This window comes from Notothenia rossii (genome assembly GCF_949606895.1).
Source record: "Notothenia rossii genome assembly, chromosome: 2".
NCBI classification, from domain to species: domain Eukaryota; kingdom Metazoa; phylum Chordata; class Actinopteri; order Perciformes; family Nototheniidae; genus Notothenia; species Notothenia rossii.
The window spans coordinates 34050662-34068966 of NC_136904.1; the positions used below are offsets into that span (position 1 = coordinate 34050662).

An 18305-nucleotide genomic window follows, 5' to 3' on the forward strand; every position below is an offset into this window, starting at 1 on the left:
TAATTTTTGCCCGGAAGTGATGTAGGTGTTACTCTCATCTATAGGCCTACGTGTGTTTCCGGTGACCTTATTTTGAAATTCAGTTCCGGACGGCCAAAAAGCCAGAGATTATAGAATTAAACAAATAAATAAAAAAAGGTTTATTGTGTGTTATCGTTGAGTAAATAACAGTGTGTTATTTAGAAAAGAATAACAAATCGGAAGGAAAAAGATATTTTAAAAATACAGATTTTAGTATTCTGAGGCTCTGCGACCCATTTATTTTCCTCGCGAACGGCAAAAAAACTCCAACATTATACGACTTAAAATAAAAACAATAATCGTGGCTTGATATTGAGTAAGAACATGTTTTTATGAACCCCACAGCTTCCAGTCTTCCAAGACCCGACTGGACAAAAAGACGTGGTACAGGCACGAAACATACTACCAATAGAAATACATTGCTTAAAATTGTTCTGTATGACATGAAAAAAAGGGGAAAATCGTGTTGGTGAAAACGAATCAATAGATGAAATGTGGTGACTATAACACGAAATGCCGTGAGACTGTTGGTCTACCAGTGGCAGTGTTGTGAAGCATTGAGCAGCAGCACTCCAGTCAGTGGCCCCTCCACTTAACTGTTGATATGTTAGCTAGCTTGTGAGCCAGCTGGTATCTCAGTTAATTAATTAACACCAGCAACACATTTGAGAGCACCACTACAAGTGAAGTGTGTTCTTCTTCTGCTATTGAACCTCCTCTAACTGTATGAGTTTAAAGTAGTTCCAGCTTAATACTATTTTTGTATTTGTTATCTAATGCTTCTTCCTACCAAAATAACCTTTGTGAAGTTTTCATGAAGCTGTAGCCTATTAATACATTTTGGCTACTAAATGAGCTGACAGAAAAACAACCACCACTAAGCAGCTAGCTAGCGAAGGTGTTGAGGATACAACGTGTTAACAAACAATTAGCTTTACAGCCTGATGAATTTAGGTGCAACATTCACGCTCCATTAAGCTCTAGTTGGTTGTTAGTATACAGTTCACCACCAGGGCTGTCTGAGATTAGCTAATACAATGGAGCATTGCGTTAGCTCAGGCAGAGCACATGGTCTGGCTAGCCGTTCACCATTAGCTACTCCATTCGTGCTCGCCCCTCTGTGGCTATTTAATAGCCGCCCACCCACAACTACTAGTTGGCTATCTGCTGAGACTTTCATTTTGGTCTATATCTTTGTCAGTATAACCTGACATCTCTAACTATTACTCTGATATCCTCAAGTCAACACAGCTACCATCACCTTGTGTTTAAGTTAAAACCTGCTCTTACTGTAGCTCTCTCCTCCTCACGGTACGTCCACACAGCAGCTTTAAAAAAATCTTCCAACGCTTCCAACGTTTCTCTGCCCATTGACTTTGAATGGGGATGACGTCACTTTGCCTCGCTTTTCGCCGAACTGCTTTGTGGGGAAGCAAAACGAAGATTTCCAGGATTTTCAGGATTCAAAAGTTGAGCAATGTTCAACTTTTGAAGCTGAGTTGGAAGAGTCAGCCAATCAAATCCCGTTTATGCAAATCTGACAGTACAAGCGCTAGCCAATCAAACCGCGTGCAAGCTGGGAGAGCCAGACCGCAGTTCATTTCCTCATATTCCAAACGAGAAATTACAGTAGCAAATCACCCGGTTCTTTACGACCAAAACTATTTACCGGGATACAAACCGGAGGAACCAGGCATGGAGGGAGGTGGGTGAAACTGGTAGGTTTTCGCCTGTTTGGGGAGTTTATATATATATATTGCTCGCATAAAATCCCCGGGGTTTTTTGCTTTGTATGTCGGGGGCGGGAGATTCATTTGATTGGTTGTTGGAAGCGTTGCTCGCAAAAAATCCCCAAGCTCTCAGACACGCCCAGCTCCAAGATTTTCAAGATTTTTTCAAAGCTGCTGTGTGGACGTACCGTCATCGCCGCTCAGCTTCAAATCCCTCAAAGTAGATCGAACCTTCACAAAATTGCAATATTTAATACTTGCCCACTTTATATAAAGATATTTGGGCCAACATTTCACACGTCCTACTTGGCTCCCAAAATCTAAATATATACTCATCAGTTGGGTAAAAGAGACCACTACTAACTATTTGCCGAGCAGTATGTGAAACTTGACGTTATTGTTAAAACTTCTCCTGATAATGTTGGTTCATTTTTTGATGTTTTAGAACACCATCACAAGCCATAGTCCTTTTGGCTAGTGCAAATCAGAGTGAATGAAGTCGTTGGTTTGTTTTATAATTCCCAAATTAAATTGAACCAAATTAAAAAGGGGGCTTTTTTAAAGAAGCAGCGCTGGAAATGTATTCACAGAACTATGTTTTACTTTACATTCAGAATTGGCCGTTGAATACAAACACGGAAATAAGCAAGTGCGGAGAAACACCAAGTTAGCAACATGGAGCACATGTGCCACCGATTTGGTAATATGGGTAGTTGTTATTCTTTAATATTCCCACCTAACACATTTGGAAAACGCTCCAAATATAAATACTTCTAGATTAGTTCTATCCCACTCATGTTAATCTGTTATTTACCTTTTATGCCGCGTTATGCAAATCCCTGTGCATGCCCGTAAGTCACACCGGTTACCTTTGTTCAGAGTAGAGTGTTACTACTTTTCTGCCCAAACAAGACGCAGTTTGATTAAAGAAGACTGTATCTTCGGCTAATGAAAGCACCCGGCCATGTTATTCTAAATATTCCCTCATTATATTGATAGACCCCGTTAGTCAGACAGCCTTATATCTCACAAAATGTATTTGCTGTGTCCATACTTAACAAACATAATCTCAATCTTCCATTTATATCCATTGCTCACTCTTTGATTCTCTGGTAAGGAAGTGTAACCAATTAATAAATAACTGTTCATGAAGTTAATTATAACAAAATGCAGTTATATTTATAATTGAATTGCAATTTATATTTATAATAGTTGTTCAATGTTCAACACAGGCAATTTCAATGGAGGCATTCAATACATAATAATAGAATTGGCATTTTGTAGGCGGGATGTTAAATGGCATCCTTCGAGAGTCGATTTCAGTTGAAAATGGGGCAGGCTTTAGCTTCGACGATACGATGGAACAAAAAACAATTGTTACTGCTTCATTGAAGTTGACTGACCAACAGAGAACATTCTGTTTGTAGTCCAGTTCTATTAACACCCTATCACTGTGTTACTCTGCACTGACTCATTGACTGACTGGTTGATGAAGTGTATGGCAAACACACACACACACACACACACACACACACACACACACACACACACACACACACACACACACACACACACACACACACACACACACACACACACAACACAAACACACACACTTTCCCTCCATTGTCTGGATGCCAAGCTGATGTGTAACTCCCTTCTCTCAGCCTTCTATCACTGTAAATTTAGCAACAGAAGCTTCTCAGCTGCTCCTTTCCAAAACCTGAGCCCTCCTCTTCCATCCATAGTATTTCACCCATCTCTTTCTCCAGGGTCATGCCTACCCCTCTCAAAACCTGAGCCCTCCTCTCCCCATCCTTTCCACACAAAAACAAATACACTCACTCTCATCCCCCAGCCAATAAGGGCCTGGTGAGCTCGAGTATCACTATAACACAAGGACTTATTCTCTGAGCGGAGCCGGTAGATTCTTACAGACCTTCATCTTCATCGTCCGAGGAGCTTCTCTCCCTCTCTGAGGTAAGATGTCCACTTACCTACCCTAACCTCAATGACTACTTAACCACATGTTTCCAACTATTTGTTTCTTCTTTAAAGTTGCATTTGCAAGCAGGAGGACAAAAGAGCCTGTGGAGGTGTAAGATAAATAACTCTTCAGGCCTAACCCCAGAAGGGAGGCTTGAAATAGACGTAGACATGTTCTGCTGCATGTCAAACATGTGTAGTTTATGTTTGGGATGGTTAACAGTCCCAAGAGCAGGAGTTTGGTTTCTTGAGACCAGATCAATTAACTCGTAAAATGTGTCATGAAAGTGTCACTTTATGTAATGCAATCATGTGTTTTATCTACCTTTTTTAGGACGTAGACCATCATTTGATAGCTCTGGGGAAAAATAGATAAGTGTTTTGGAGTAATCTTAGGCGAATAAAGTACTTTGATATACTGCCAACTGTTCTGTGAAATTAGAGCAGTTTGCACATCTACTTTATGTGACTTTGAGGTGTTCAGCTGTGAAGCTGTGAACTGCAGCTGTAAATGGATTTTGCTTTTAATGTTTTCCATATCTTTAATTTGGCGTCACACAGTTTTTTACCTGTATGAGTTTTACATTCACTTCAAAGCAGTGAAGTTGTCACTTTGGCACTGAAGTTTGGCATTGGTAACTTGCTTTATTTCCTTGGGATACAGTTAGGAAGGCCAAACCCAGAATCATAAATACATTATCTCATTTTCAAAAGAAATCAAAGAAAATGCTGATTCTAGGAATCCCTAAATGTATATTTATTTATTACATTGTTGTTAATTGAAATTAGCATATATATTTTTCTCCTGCATATTCTGTTTTTGTAAATCTGATTCTCCTCCCTATTGTTAGCGAAACAATGTCTAAAGATTTGTATGGACTAGCAGCTGTTAGGTTGTCAGATTTTTTGTTTAAATTCAGCTTCTCAATCAGAATGAGACCTCTCTTTTTTTATCTTTTATACATTCACATTATACAAACACATATACCGAAGAATTATCCTCCTGTAACCCCCATTAGTTATTTTGAACTTTCAACTTTCAACAGCCACCCATCCATCATGGTCGATCTGAAAACCAGGCTGGCATCTTAGAGATGTGAGGGTTTGAGATAGTGATGATACACAAGGTCTGTTTGCTGTCACATCCTTCACCAAACTGATGTGGGGGCCTATAAATATGTCTCATATTGGCATTTCAATCTAAATCTGCTCTCAGTTGGCTCAGGATGTTATTATCATCAGGGGCATCAGCTGTTTCATCATCTATTAGTTTCAGGGCCAAGTTTTAGTTTCAGGATGAAACACTTTGCAGTATTTTCAGTGTTCCGATACAAAATGAATGAGGTGACCAACCACTAAATATATAGAGTGCTGAAGTGTCGGTATGTTCTGAGTGAATGCTACACACACAGAGGTGAGGGCGCTGTCAGCTCTAAGTTGATCAAAGAGCTTGTTTGTTGAAGGCGGCTGCTGATTGGCTGTTAGAGTGCCGAGGATCCTCCCTTTGGACCGAGCCGAGGGATTAAAGCAGCTATTTGGACACCGTTCCTCAGCTGATGGGTAGAAATATGATCCATAACTAATCCTCTGAGTCCTCTGCAGCTGTGCTCACTGTTAAGTGTGAAGGAGTCATCCAAAGACACTTTGATATATATATATATTTATATATATCAAATATGATATGTAGATTACAGAGAGGAGACATCCTCCAACATTGTCTCCAGCAGAGATGCTCCTCGTCCCCCCTTTGGACCTGGAGTTGATGCTAAATAGGGTTGGCAAAGGTTTGGCGGATTAGAGAGGTATTTCCCCAAAATAGGACTGAACTTTGACCAAAAGTCATAGCTAATAGTTCAAGCAACGGTCTGCGCCAGGAAGGACATACATTAGAATTATACAGTATTCTCGTAAAACATGTCACATAAAAGTGTTGGTTCACCAAAATTAAAAAAAATATATGCATAAATGTTTTATCTTTTTACGTAGTGGTAGCCTAAAATGTGTCCAAGATGAGAGTTGTGCCTCCACTTCAGAACAATTGAAAGTAATATCGAAAAAATACTATTAAAAATATTGTCCTATTTACTTTATGGCCCATGTATTTACCAGTATTCATTGTATTTAAGAGTCTAAATTCTGAATATTATTCACTACAATTCACTCAAAATTCTAAAAATGGTATGGAAAAAATACACACTGCTTTTCATTTGAATTATTCGAGGTTCCTTTGAAAACTGTTAACAGTGATGTCTAGGGGTGATTCAGGGTTGAATTATGTTGTATACTTTTTATTAACCAAAGCAAAATGGGAAAAGAGAGAGAAAGATTTCTCTTATCCTGGGTAAAAAAAAACAAAACTATCTGCATTACATTCTACCTCTATAGTAAAAGAGGACAATGCTTATTTTGTCCCTGCGTGTTACACCCCGCTATTTGGATTCAATATGACTCATAACAGCAAAGGCTGGAGTGGAGGGGAACATTGTGATCTGGAGGTAACCCAAAATGTCTACTTGGAATATAAAGTCACTAACAGCACCAAATCAATAGGAAAGAAGCATTAAATATTCTATAAATAGTGCATGTGACATAAGTGGTGATGATGTGTGGTCTTTTATGAACTTGGATAAAATAGTCATGAGTGGAAACAAACCTGCAAAGAAGATAACACCTCCCAACCAGCTGAGTCAACAGTTCATGATGAGGTGTTTGGTACAAGTGTTAAAATGCTTCAGTGAGGACACATACAGTTTGCCGCAGCTCTGACCTCTAACTGTCTGTCGTAAAAATAACGAGGTCTTTTACCAATACATTTTATTGAAGTACAACGGTATTTGCAGCAGAATGTACTTTAACTATAAAAAAAAATGAAAGTAAAATGATGCTAACTTGGTCTATTCTTAGTTCGTTTTTGGAAAATTACTAATTGTAGACAGAATTGAAATGTATCTGAAAAGAGACGATTCTAACCACTCCTTTTGTATTTCATTAATAAACTGATCACATGCTTTACATTTAAAATCTTGAACTGAACCATATTTTCTCATTCATAATTATCTAAATTTTTCTAAACTCTGGATGGCAATATATTATTTATACGCAAGGGAAATTGCATAATAACATGCTGCTACAGAAGTATTCAAAACTTTTTGAAACCCAGAAAAGAAAGATGATTAGAAATTGTTGAATATTTAGCTGTATCTTGCTACAGTATCAGGGGCGAAAAAAACATAGACCTCATTTTAAGATATCTCATTAAATAATGTTTACCAATATGATACACGGGATTGTTGAGGTCCTAGTTAAGGTATTTAATTTAAGGAATATTTGTACATTTTGTATACAGTGCTTAAAACTAGGATGAATCTTTATGCTAGATGCGAGGCGTGTGGCACACTGGATAGAACCTTGTGTTCGGATCAGGGGGTCACAGGTTCAAACCCCACTGCAGTCAGCATGTCGTTGTGTCCCTAAGACACTTCACCCCAAATTGCTCCTGTGGGGATTGTCCACAGTATTGAGTATGTAAGTCGCTTTGGATAAAAGCGTCTAACAAGTAACATGTATTAAATGATAAGCTACAGTAGGAGCTGGTTAGCTTAACTTAGCTTAGCTTAGCACAAAGACTGAAGTCGGCGAAAAAGTAGGCCTGATTTTTAAGATATTCATCTCAGCAAGGGCACCAAGGAGCTATGTAACTGCCTTTAAAACAGAAAGCATTAGTTTTTTTTACTTGGAACGGTGCATGGAACGGTTACAAAAAAGGGTAACATGGTAATTGGTGATCTTTAGAGGTTATATTGGCACATTGTGACATAATTAAATAGAGTCTAAGCTAGCTGACCCTATGTTTAAAAAAAGTATGCTAAGCTAACCTAAGCTTAGGCTAGTATTTGCCTGCTAAAGCTTTGTATTCACTATACAGACAGTGCTATAGATCCTTTCATATAACTGTTTGCAAGTAAGCAAATAGCAGAAACATATTTCTTTGTGGGTTTTGTACGCAGCTGATGCTTTTTGCTTATTATCAAAGTAACACTTTTTGGGTTTCATAAAAAAAAACTTCATTTGATCATTTGAGAAGAAGAACAGATTTAGCTGGGGATCAAACTTTTAAAAATGTTATATCAACATGATCTCCCTGTTCTACTTCAACCGTGTCAGCTCATCCAGCTCTTTGTCTTTCCTCAGGTGTGAAGTAGTCTGCTGTCACCATGTCCGACACAGAGGATTTGTAAGTGTCAATTGTAATACACATTGCTGTTTAATGTCCATTCAATAAAAAATAAAGTCATGCATTTCCTGTTTCATTCTGAATCTCTTATCTTTTATATTTCAGGGATCATGTTGAGGGTAAGTAGCAACTAGCCTACTCAGATTGTTTGACTACATAGAAAAACAAAATACACATTTTGTTAGATTTATATTCAATTTTGGGGTATTTTGAATGGCTTTGTTTGGATGTGACATTTATATACAGTATATAATTAATTTATTGACCTTATATTTTGAATGTAATAAAAATACTTACTATAAAATGTGCCTCATATACTGTAAATATTTACGTACAAACTGAATTGGTCTTTTAAAAACGTGTTATTTATATCACGGTCAGCTTGGAGAATATGTTGTATGTATTTGTGACAAAAGGTTGTATTTCTCTCCATTATTCCGAACTTCTTCTTCCCCATCTGAAGACGAGGAAGGTAAAGACGACTGAATTGATTCCATATTTCAGATCTTTTCTCCATTGCACTTATTTGATAGCTGCCTGATTTCACCCTTAATTTGAAGTGTTTGATGCTGCACCAGCTTCATACAGGATGTACAGCTGTCCAGAATGCCAAGTACAACTATGAAAACGTATTTTCACTGCATCGTTTCTACCTTTAACCTCTACCAAAACCAATTCTTGTAAAATATTTAATCGTCCAAACAAAAAGGAAGAGTAGATGTTTCTTCTTTATAGCTGTCAGTCAAACATGTCCAAGTTAAGGGTGACTCTTTCTGTGTGATGTTTTGAATCACATGGCTGAGAAATAAATGTGAGTGAGCTTCTATTCATTCTACATTTTATTTCTTGGTATGTGACATGTTTACATTGTCATATGTTGATGTCACATCAATGCAACTGTCATTGACCTCATTCACACAACGGCCATATTTCAACAGTAAAGGTGGAAAATTACCTGGATGATTCTCATAAAACTTCACATAGGTCATGCTGGCAGAAACTGCTGCAACAACTTACATTTATCAGTAAGTTTACTACCATACCAGGAAAAAACTCAATGCTAACTGGATAAATAATGGTGCATCTGATTTACCTCTGAGCCATTGTTAGCCATAGTAGGTAAACAATGATAACAATACACTTAGCATTGGTTTTGCATACCAACATAATATTGACCTGTACAAACAAGGTTTGAAAGCACTGTGATGTTTCTTATAAACAGTATAACTGCAGCTTCCACTTAGTGCAGGGGTCGGCAACCCGCGGCCCTCGGGCCGCATGCGGCCCTTTAAGCCCTCTGCTCTGGCTCCCTTGAGCTTAGACCATAGGCTTAGACAAAAATAAGAAGGAAATAAAATAAAAGTATTTGTAGGACTATTTATATTTTGTTGCATGGTTGAAAATGTTTCGTATCTTGTATTTTGACGTGATACTGTGACACATAAATAAAAAACAAAACGGTTTTAATTAGGTCAACTAAAAATATGCGTCACATCCTGCTACGGTCCCGCGCCAGCGCCTTTTCCTGCGGGTGAATAACCTGACCCCCGGCTCGATGAGCGAACTATGGTTAAATCAAAGAAAAGTACCGGAGGAACACAGGATTTAATTCTGCGTGGACAGAGTTATATGCTTTCACAGCAAACGATGCTGGTTTACCGGTATGTTTGATATGTAGAGAGAAGTTGTCAACGGTGCTGCAGCCTTTACGTATCGAGGAACAACAAGGGAGAGGAAGACAGCTGACGATCTTCAGTCCTAATTCAATGGGGTATGTAATTTATTTCAGAAAACACTTTTTGTTATATTCCATGGAACGCTCTTAACGTCCCGATAGCAATGAATATATTAAATGCTTTGACAATAAATACATACAAAAATTTATCTCTGGAAGCCGTAGCGCTGTAAAAAGCACGACCAATCATTTTAGCCGGCCCGGCTAAAATAACTCGATGGCCTACCTGCCTGTCAGCCTGTCAGCCTTCCATCTGTGCACAAACTTATCTCGTGCCCTCATTGATGAGGCGCGTTCGTGTGTGTTGGAGGAGGGACTCCGTAAGAAAGTCTGAAGGAAGAGACATATTTTTTCCGGTTGTGTATTTTCAAATTCTAGCGCACTCGAGCTGGTTTCTCCATTCTTACCTACCCTACCTTTAACTCTTTTTAGGGTGCAGCTATAGGTTTTATTTATTTCAAAGTGGGCCTATTTTAATAATATTTTTTTCCCCTTCAAATGTGCAGAGGACTCCACAAGTGCTGTGTTTAATTTATTTTAAAGTAGGCCTGTGTATTATTTTTAATTCTCCTTATCAGAATCAGAATCCCTTTATTAGTCCCACAGAGGGGACATTTGCAGCGTTACAGCAGGAAAGAGCCACAGACAGCTTAGTGTTGCATATCTGAAATGCGTTAAAAAAGTACTAAGTTATAATATAATAAACAATATGCTAAAAAAGTACTAAGTTATAATATAATAAACAATAAACAATATGCTAAAAATAAAATAAAAAAGTTACATAATTTTCAAAAATACAGATCAAAAACAAATCAAATCTACAAATCAAATCCTGTAGCAGTCCTTATAGGAGTTCTTTGTTTCTTATTAGAGGTTAACAGTTTTATATAATGTAATAAATAGCCTAAAAAATGCAAAAAAACCTGTAGTTTTTGTCTGATATAACAATCAATGCAACTCTATTAGCTATCAAGCTATGAAATATGTTTTGCGGCTCCAGACAAAAAAATGTTTTGGAAAAAGGAGCAAAATGGCTCTTTTGGTCAAAAAGGTTGCAGACCCCTGACTTAGTGCATGTGCGGCACAGCCATCTTGGATTCCAACATTGAGTTGGAGAGGTTGTCTAAGACTTTGCCTGTCAGAAATGCGATTTCAGGGGCCGTTCTAGTTGAAATCTCTGACTGGGAAGTCTGACATTCTGTCTTTCTGGTAGAACTGGAGCCCACCATCAATGTTAAAATATTTTAAGATTATAATACAAATAGTGAGGAGGGTGGAAAGCAAGCAAATTCAACCCCATGAAAATAACGGCCTGTATTTAAATGTCTTAACAACGGCTGTAGCATATAGAGGAAACATGCAAAAGACCTTTAAACCATACAACATTTTTTAAATAGTCCGAAAACAGAGTTCATCACTGTGAATCATTAGTAGCACAATTACCAATTAGTTGTACCATATTTTCAGAAAAAGGATGAGACTCTTGTTACAAACCTAACCCAACCACAATACCTAAACAGATGAGTACACTGACTGCCGGCTAATCAAAAATGGAAAGAGGAGGCATTTACTTCATTTTTCAGCAGTAGATGTTGAAACTTGGTAAAAAAGCTACACGGTATGAAATCTATATAGAAAAACTACATCACCTCAAATATTTCCCTTAAAAGAAAACTATACAGTGGAAAATGTAATGTAAGTGATGTCGCAGTAAACTATAGGAATACGGGATGATTAGCACCCATGATACTTACCATATTGTGGAAGCAAACAACTTGCAAGAAAATAAATATACACAACACCCTCAGTAAGTTTTCTGCCGGAACAGTTCAATATTGCTTCTGTGTGAAAGGTCAACTGACTTTTTCTCATTATCATGTGTTTCTCTCTCTTCAGCAGCTCTGTCCATCACTCACCCATCCATCCTCTCTGTAACTAAAGTAATCTCTCACTTTTTGTCATGTCTGTGGTCTTCATTAACGTCCTTCTGCGACACCCTCCCTCTACCCGACGGTTTGGTGCATGCTGCGTACCCGTAGCCCAGGAGGAGGTAGTAGAAGTAGAAGTAGCCCCTGAGGCGGAGGCCCAGGTAGAAGCAGAGCCAGAGGTAGAGCCTGAACCAGAACCAGAGCCAGAGCCAGAGGAGGTTCATGAGGAGGAAGGTACGTGGCATGGGCAGTCCCTTCACCGTTCTCCTGCAGGACACTCAGCACTCTGCACCGTAGCATCAAAGACATTTCAGCATCACCTTGCTGTAAAACAAATCAAATGCAATTTATCAATGTAGAATGTATTCATGATGAGCTTTTTTGCTCATATTCACATCTTCAGAAAGCCGAAACTCTGCTTTTAGAGACGGTGCAAAAATGTTTCCCCCTAAGTTTGGCCTAATTGTAATGTAATTTGTATGTTCAGCTAACTAAAACATTTCTTTAAAATCTAAACGAACAATTTTGTCAATTTCCGTAGAATCTTTGGTGGAGCGAGCACTACACATTACTCTACAATGCTGCTGTATCACACTCTTCTGGCAAAAACATTTTTACATTAGTTTAAGAGAACAAATATTATAAAGAATCAATTGCTTTGTTCGTGGTTTTCCATGTAAGTGTCCAACATTGGGTCATCTCGCATCAAAAAGCTGCGGTTTATCACATGTGCCTCCCGGGTCGGCTTGGCATGACAAGGCCAGTGTGTGTTGCACTAGTCATGTTTTATTGAAGAACCCTAAAGTGCCTTTTGGTGTATTGGGGCTCCTCCAATAAGCCATGTTTTAGAGTGCACTTCAGCAAACATTTGGGTTTTGCTTTATAAAATATCAACAGTTATCATATCACATCCCCATCAGTGTTAGCCGACACCACAAACAAACAAAACATGTTATTGCTCAGTGTCATATGTGTGCTTTGAATATGTGCATATAAATGTTGTGAGGGAGAAGAAAACAATCAGCTGCTTTTACATGAATGAACTGCCCTGTCTTGTTTTGTTCTTTTGCCAATATTTACATTTTGGAAAAGCTCATCTTTAAGGCCGTAACAGGAAGCATGATGGGTAATTTCAGTCATGTAAAAGTTGTTCTTCTTTGCCTCCGTTCAGTCCATGTTTAGCATATTTATTTCCATGAGTAGATGAAGAGTGAGTCTGGCAAACTGCTCTAAAGCAGTGTTGCAATGAAAAGCATTTGTCATCACTATTCAATTCTTACATGGAAATGTTGTTTTGTTTGTTGAAATGCTTTTATGATCTGTGAAGACACCTTCAAACAAAGTCCCAGGCCTCACTGTACGCTGGCTGATATAATGCCCAGACTTCGCTGCTCTGGAGATCCCTGTTTAATAATCCACTGTCATGGTGCTCCTGCAGTGGCTGCCATAAGCTCTGCAATGTAGAGAGGACAGGAGCAGGCTTGACCAGTCCAACCACTAATGATTCTTTTGTTTTTGCTCTTGCTTTGGACGCTTGCTGCATGCAGACGCCTATGAAGAGGAAGGTATGTGGATTTGTATTCTTCTATGTTCGTCGATTAGACCTGTTTCTGTTTCCCTGTCTGCAGAGGACTCTTTCACCACAGAAGACTATTAGGGCCAAGCATGAGGGGGAACAAATGGGAACAAGAAGATGTTAGTCTAAAAAAGTTGAAACGTTGAGAATGAAGACGAAATAAAAGGAACAAAGTTGAAACAAAGAGAATATCATCGAAATGCTTAGAAAGATATCCCAAAGTCAAACTTTCTGTAACGCTCTCTTGGTTTGTTATATTCTAGAATCTAGACATTTCAACTTCATTCCCAAAAATGTGTCATTCTTGATGGCTTTGTTCTCTTCATTGGAGCAGAGATTTCTACTTTATTCTTTACATTTCTACTTTATTCTTTAAATATTTACTTTATTCTATACATTTTTATGTTATTCTTTCCCTCAACATTCTAACTTTAATATTTTGATTTTATTCTCAACATTTCATTTCAACTTCATTTCATTTTCTTTTCGACTTCATTCTCAGAATGCAAACTAAAGGTCCAACTGGACTTTTTCCTCTATGCCCTAATGTTCTTCTGTCCTTTCTCACCTTCCGCACATGAGCATATAAAGATTGTTTCACTGATCTTCCTTTAGCGGAAGCCACAAAGTATCTGTTTGTTTTAGCGGAGTGGGGGATCAGGGTAGAGGATTGAGAAATGATGAGTCATGGTTACGGTCCCCACTGCTCATCTCTGCTTCTTCTCTTTTTTGCATGAATGTTTTCTGCCAGATGACGAGGGCGATCAAGATGGTAGTTTGTATTTCCTGCTGAGTCGCTGTTGCTTGCTTGCGTTTTTCCTCCCGTGTTGTCTGTTGTCTTTTTATAGTGTGAGGGTCCCATAGAAAAAAGCTAATCACAAACTTGGTTATTTGTTTCTGTTACAATCCCATCTGTGTTTTCTTTGCACATCAATTAACAGTAATTACACTGTCAAACTCCCTGTTGTGAAAGGTGTGCGATGGTGTTCAGAAAATAAACCCTTAAATAGTTCATGTGGTGATGTATGACACACGCCGTACTGATCCTGATTAGCACCTCAAATGTCTATGATTCTATTGGTTTGATTGACATACTAATGCACAATATATTAACTCAAAATAAAGGAACAATCTCTGGACTGACATTACTTAAAACAGAGGCTAACACACAGGAATTGGACCACTGACCACTCAAACGACTGTTATCTACTGGAGATGTGAAACAGATGTAACTCAGCTTGTTCACATGGATCTCCCCCTGATTAACCAGCAGAATATTAATCTCTCACCAAAATCATATTTCTAACAGTTCGATATCTGTCTTTTCTCACTGTTCCTGAATAAAACAAAACAGAGGAGAAGCCAAAGTTCAAGTAAGTCCATGTATTTCCCTTCATGAAATCCATTATGCGTTACATTGCTGGCAGATTTAAGTTACTTCTTCTTGTTCTTATTTCCCTTCAACAGACCCCCTGCTCCCAAGATCCCAGATGGCGAGAAAGTGGACTTTGATGTAAGTCATTTAAACCAATAATCTCATACTAGCATGTTATACAGTAGTGTTGTGTGATGCCATTTAATAATAATAATAATAATGCATTTTATGTATGGGTGCTTTACAAAGCTCTCAAGTACACCTTACAGAGCATAATTAAAAACAAGCAACAACAAAGAAGGTCAAACAGTAATTCGAGACTTAAAAAACAAAGACTTAAAAACTACAATTTAGATGCTATAGAAATGCGAACAGTTACCAAATACTTTTCAGTAAAACAATATTTTACAATTGGCATTAGGGCAGCAACAGCAAGTTACTGTATATGCTTTTCTTACTGGTGTTTTTGTTTGTATTTACTTAGAACATTGTAACAATGAACATTTGCATTTATTATCTCTTTCCCTGTCTAATAACTGTTTCACTTTCAAAGGCTGGGTATACATTTGTGGGTTTGGAGCCAACAACCTCTGTCCTGTCCGTTAATAACTGCCATTTCCTGTTTGCCTCGTACAGGACATCCAGAAGAAACGCCAAAACAAGGACCTGTATGAGCTGCAGTCACTGATCGACGCTCACTTTGAGTCCAGGAAGAAGGAGGAGGAGGAGCTCCTGGGACTCAAAGACAGAATTGTGAGATTTTACCTGAAAACAAAACAAAAAAACATGCATTTCACATGCAATAGATAACCTGCAGCAGAATTTAGATATTTTTAGAAATTAGATATGTAGAAATAAACCAGACTACTAAAGCTTTGGCTCAATTATTGCACAGCTTTGCAGCATTGCGTTTTAATTTGCGTTTTCAGGAGAAGCGTCGCGCAGAGCGAGCTGAGCAGCAGAGGATTCGTTCTGAGAAGGATAAAGAGAGGCAGGCCAGGCGAGAGGTACGTGTTCCTGACCTCTTAATTCTTATAATCTGTTCAAATAGATTCACAAGCCTTCACAAGTTCCCATCATTTGTTATTTACAGTACGAGCTTTTGACCAATCTATATTTTGCCTATACCATGTCACAACTGGCAGTTATGTCAGAGTGTACCGAATACATTTCTACATCACTGCAACCAAGTGATGCGTTGAATGACTGGAGGCCAGCAAAAAACAAGATTTTCAGGCACTATTAAGTTACTTTTAAACTGATTGGGGCATCTAGAAGCATTAAAACCAGTTCATAACTAAGTGGTTTTCCTTCCATTTGTCAAGCTGTCTAACTGTCATATTTTACACTTAATCTTAAAGGCTGAGCGTCAGAAAAGGGAGGAGGCAGACGTCCACAGGAAGATGGAGGAGGATGCCAAGAAGAAGAACGTGCTGAGCAGTATGGGATCAGGCTACAGCAGCCATCTGCAGAAGGTCATTTTTTATTCCTTTACTTGTGTTTTGTTTTATTTTGAAACTGTTGCTTTAACGTCATACAAAATGTTGTTTGTTGGTTGTCGTTTTTTAGATTGAAGGGAAGAGAGGCAAGAAGCAGACTGAAAGGGAAAAGAAGAAAAAGATCATGGCAGAGAGATGCAAACCTCTTGAAGTTGATGATGATTTCAGCGACGCAGATCTGGGGTAACACACAGGGGGGAAAAACACAGTCACAGTCTAAAGAATGCAGCAGTGACACCTGGGGCCTCATGTATAACGCCATGCGTAGGATTGACGTGGGAAGGTTGCTTACGTAGTAGAAATCCGAAAAATAGGTCCATAAATTTTCCGCCACTTTCCGATTCACCAAACATTGCGTACCGGAGAGGAAAGTGCGTACGGCACTTCCTACGCCGGTTTCCCTTTATAAATCACAACCGACTCGAAATGCGGTGCAGCTTTTGCGGGCTTCACGTAACGCCCATATTTGCCTATAAATAGTCAAAGAAACGCCCTTTCATTCATTCATTTTGACTGACTGCATGGAGAAGATCGCAGGAAATGACGACAGAACAGCTAAAAAAAACCTCTCACACGTGTCACATTTTGGTTATTTTGGGGAGGTGGAGATAAATCATATTGTTTGGTGGATGCAGTTTGAACCAGAGTAGCAGCATGGACGTCGGATCGTCACCAAAATAAATAAATAAGTGTTCCGAAAAAGGTTAATGACAAAAAAAATACACATAGCCTTCCTCAGGCAGTGTGTTTGTACCGGGGACAGGAGACACCCCCTTGATGAGAAACTGTAAGAAATGATCGGGGAATCCCTCCGGAGTGGAGTCATGACGACTGGATCTGAATTATGTTTTTGTATTTGGTGGTTTGTGTCCCAGCTGTCGATCAGCTGTGCGCAGCGTCTCCACCCCCCCCCCGCAACTCTATATCCACCAGTTAAAGGAAATACAACTAATGTGTCGTGTTATATTAGCTGTACAATTTACCACATATGGTGTTCTTAGTTTCCATACCTCCTGTGTTTTACGAGCGACTTATCAAACACGATTAAACATGATAGTATATAAAACCATGCTCGTATCTACAACCTATAGAAATGCAAAACGGCGTCAGTTTAGACGTAATTCTATCCTCCTGCTTACCGCATCATTTATGAGAAAACATTTCATAACATTAACACAACATATTCGAGGTGGTTTTAAATAACATATCTGTATTTATTTATTTCTCCAAGTTATGTTTTTGTGTGCACTGAGGAGTCGCAAACAGTCGTTTGTTTAATCATTTTAAGATTGGCTTTAATCAATGTTTGAAAAAAGAATTCTTCATATATGATAAATGAGAGGTAACGTTTTATTTATGGTATTATTTCCACATATTTCTCTCCATTCTTCCTTCTGCCAACGGTGTCGCAGTTTCTCGTCTCTCCCGTTTTTGTGCTTAGTGCGTACGCCATTTTTTGAGCGTATATCCCTTTATAAATGAGGCCCCAGAGCATTGATCACTGATGCACAATCATCATTAAAATATTTAAATTAAATCTTAACAACACAAAACCTTCACATTCCTGAAAGAAAAGGCTATTTGGTTATTTGCTGCATTATCACCACAAATGTATCTTCATTTAGTGTCAACCAATAAACAATACACCCTTCTTTGTACACAAAAAGCTACGCGCTGTACATGTCCATGTGTCAGAAGCAACAATCTGCATAAATCTCTATTTCTGATTTTGGGTTGAACTGTCCCTTTAATGGTGCCAAACTGTAATCAAATATAGGCTTTAATTAATCAGAATGTCCCATCAATATGTTTGTTAAATCTCTAGAACTAAATCCATTAATACAAATATACACACCTTGAAGACTTAAAAAAAAAAAAAATTACATTGTAGAAAAATACAGTGTATTATATTAAAGAAAGAGAAAACTAATTATTATTACATTGCATTTAGCTGACGCTTTTATCCAAAGCGACTGAGGTTTGAGAGAGAATAGAGTAATATGATTAAGTATTACTTAAGCCTTGGTATTACTGTTTGCTGATTAGATAATAATGGATTCAAGGTATTATGCATCGCAAACAGACTTTGGACTTTTTAGTGTAATCCCTTTAAGATAATAATGTTTTAACAGAATCAGAAAATAGAAAAGTAATATTTAATATCACCCCAGATTCACTTGCATGAGGCAACATATCACTTCAAGCTGCTGTTAGACTTTGT

The 18305-nt window shown here is 38.3% G+C and overlaps 1 protein-coding gene across 2 annotated transcripts; it reads left to right on the forward strand.

Moving 5' to 3' along the window:
- Positions 1–10821: 10821 nt before the first annotated feature.
- Positions 10822–18298, forward strand: LOC307028245 (troponin T, fast skeletal muscle isoforms-like). 2 transcript variants are annotated; one of them, XM_079663102.1, is made up of 9 exons: positions 10822–11868; positions 13182–13199; positions 13962–13982; positions 14565–14583; positions 14678–14723; positions 15222–15338; positions 15515–15592; positions 15947–16060; positions 16155–18298. In XM_079663102.1, exons 1-9 carry the CDS (start codon positions 11667–11669, stop codon positions 16269–16271), a joined length of 732 nt encoding a protein of 243 aa, XP_079519228.1. In that variant the 5' UTR covers positions 10822–11666; the 3' UTR covers positions 16272–18298. The 2 variants fall into 2 exon arrangements, with proteins under 2 accessions (XP_079519228.1, XP_079519229.1); XM_079663103.1 differs by lacking the exon at positions 13962–13982 and having other exon boundaries at positions 10841–11868; positions 16155–18297.
- The last annotated feature ends 7 nt before the right edge of the window (positions 18299–18305 follow it).

What these genes read in the sequence shown, in the direction of transcription:
- LOC307028245 (XM_079663102.1), top strand. Translation starts at nt 11,667, where the DNA reads ATGTCTGTGGTCTTCATTAACGTCCTTCTGCGACACCCTCCCTCTACC. An exon ending in GCGAGAAAGTGGACTTTGAT is followed by an intron (nt 14,724 to 15,221) that starts GTAAGTCATTTA and finishes TGCCTCGTACAG; the next exon opens with GACATCCAGAAGAAACGCCA. An exon ending in ACAGCAGCCATCTGCAGAAG is followed by an intron (nt 16,061 to 16,154) that starts GTCATTTTTTAT and finishes GTCGTTTTTTAG; the next exon opens with ATTGAAGGGAAGAGAGGCAA.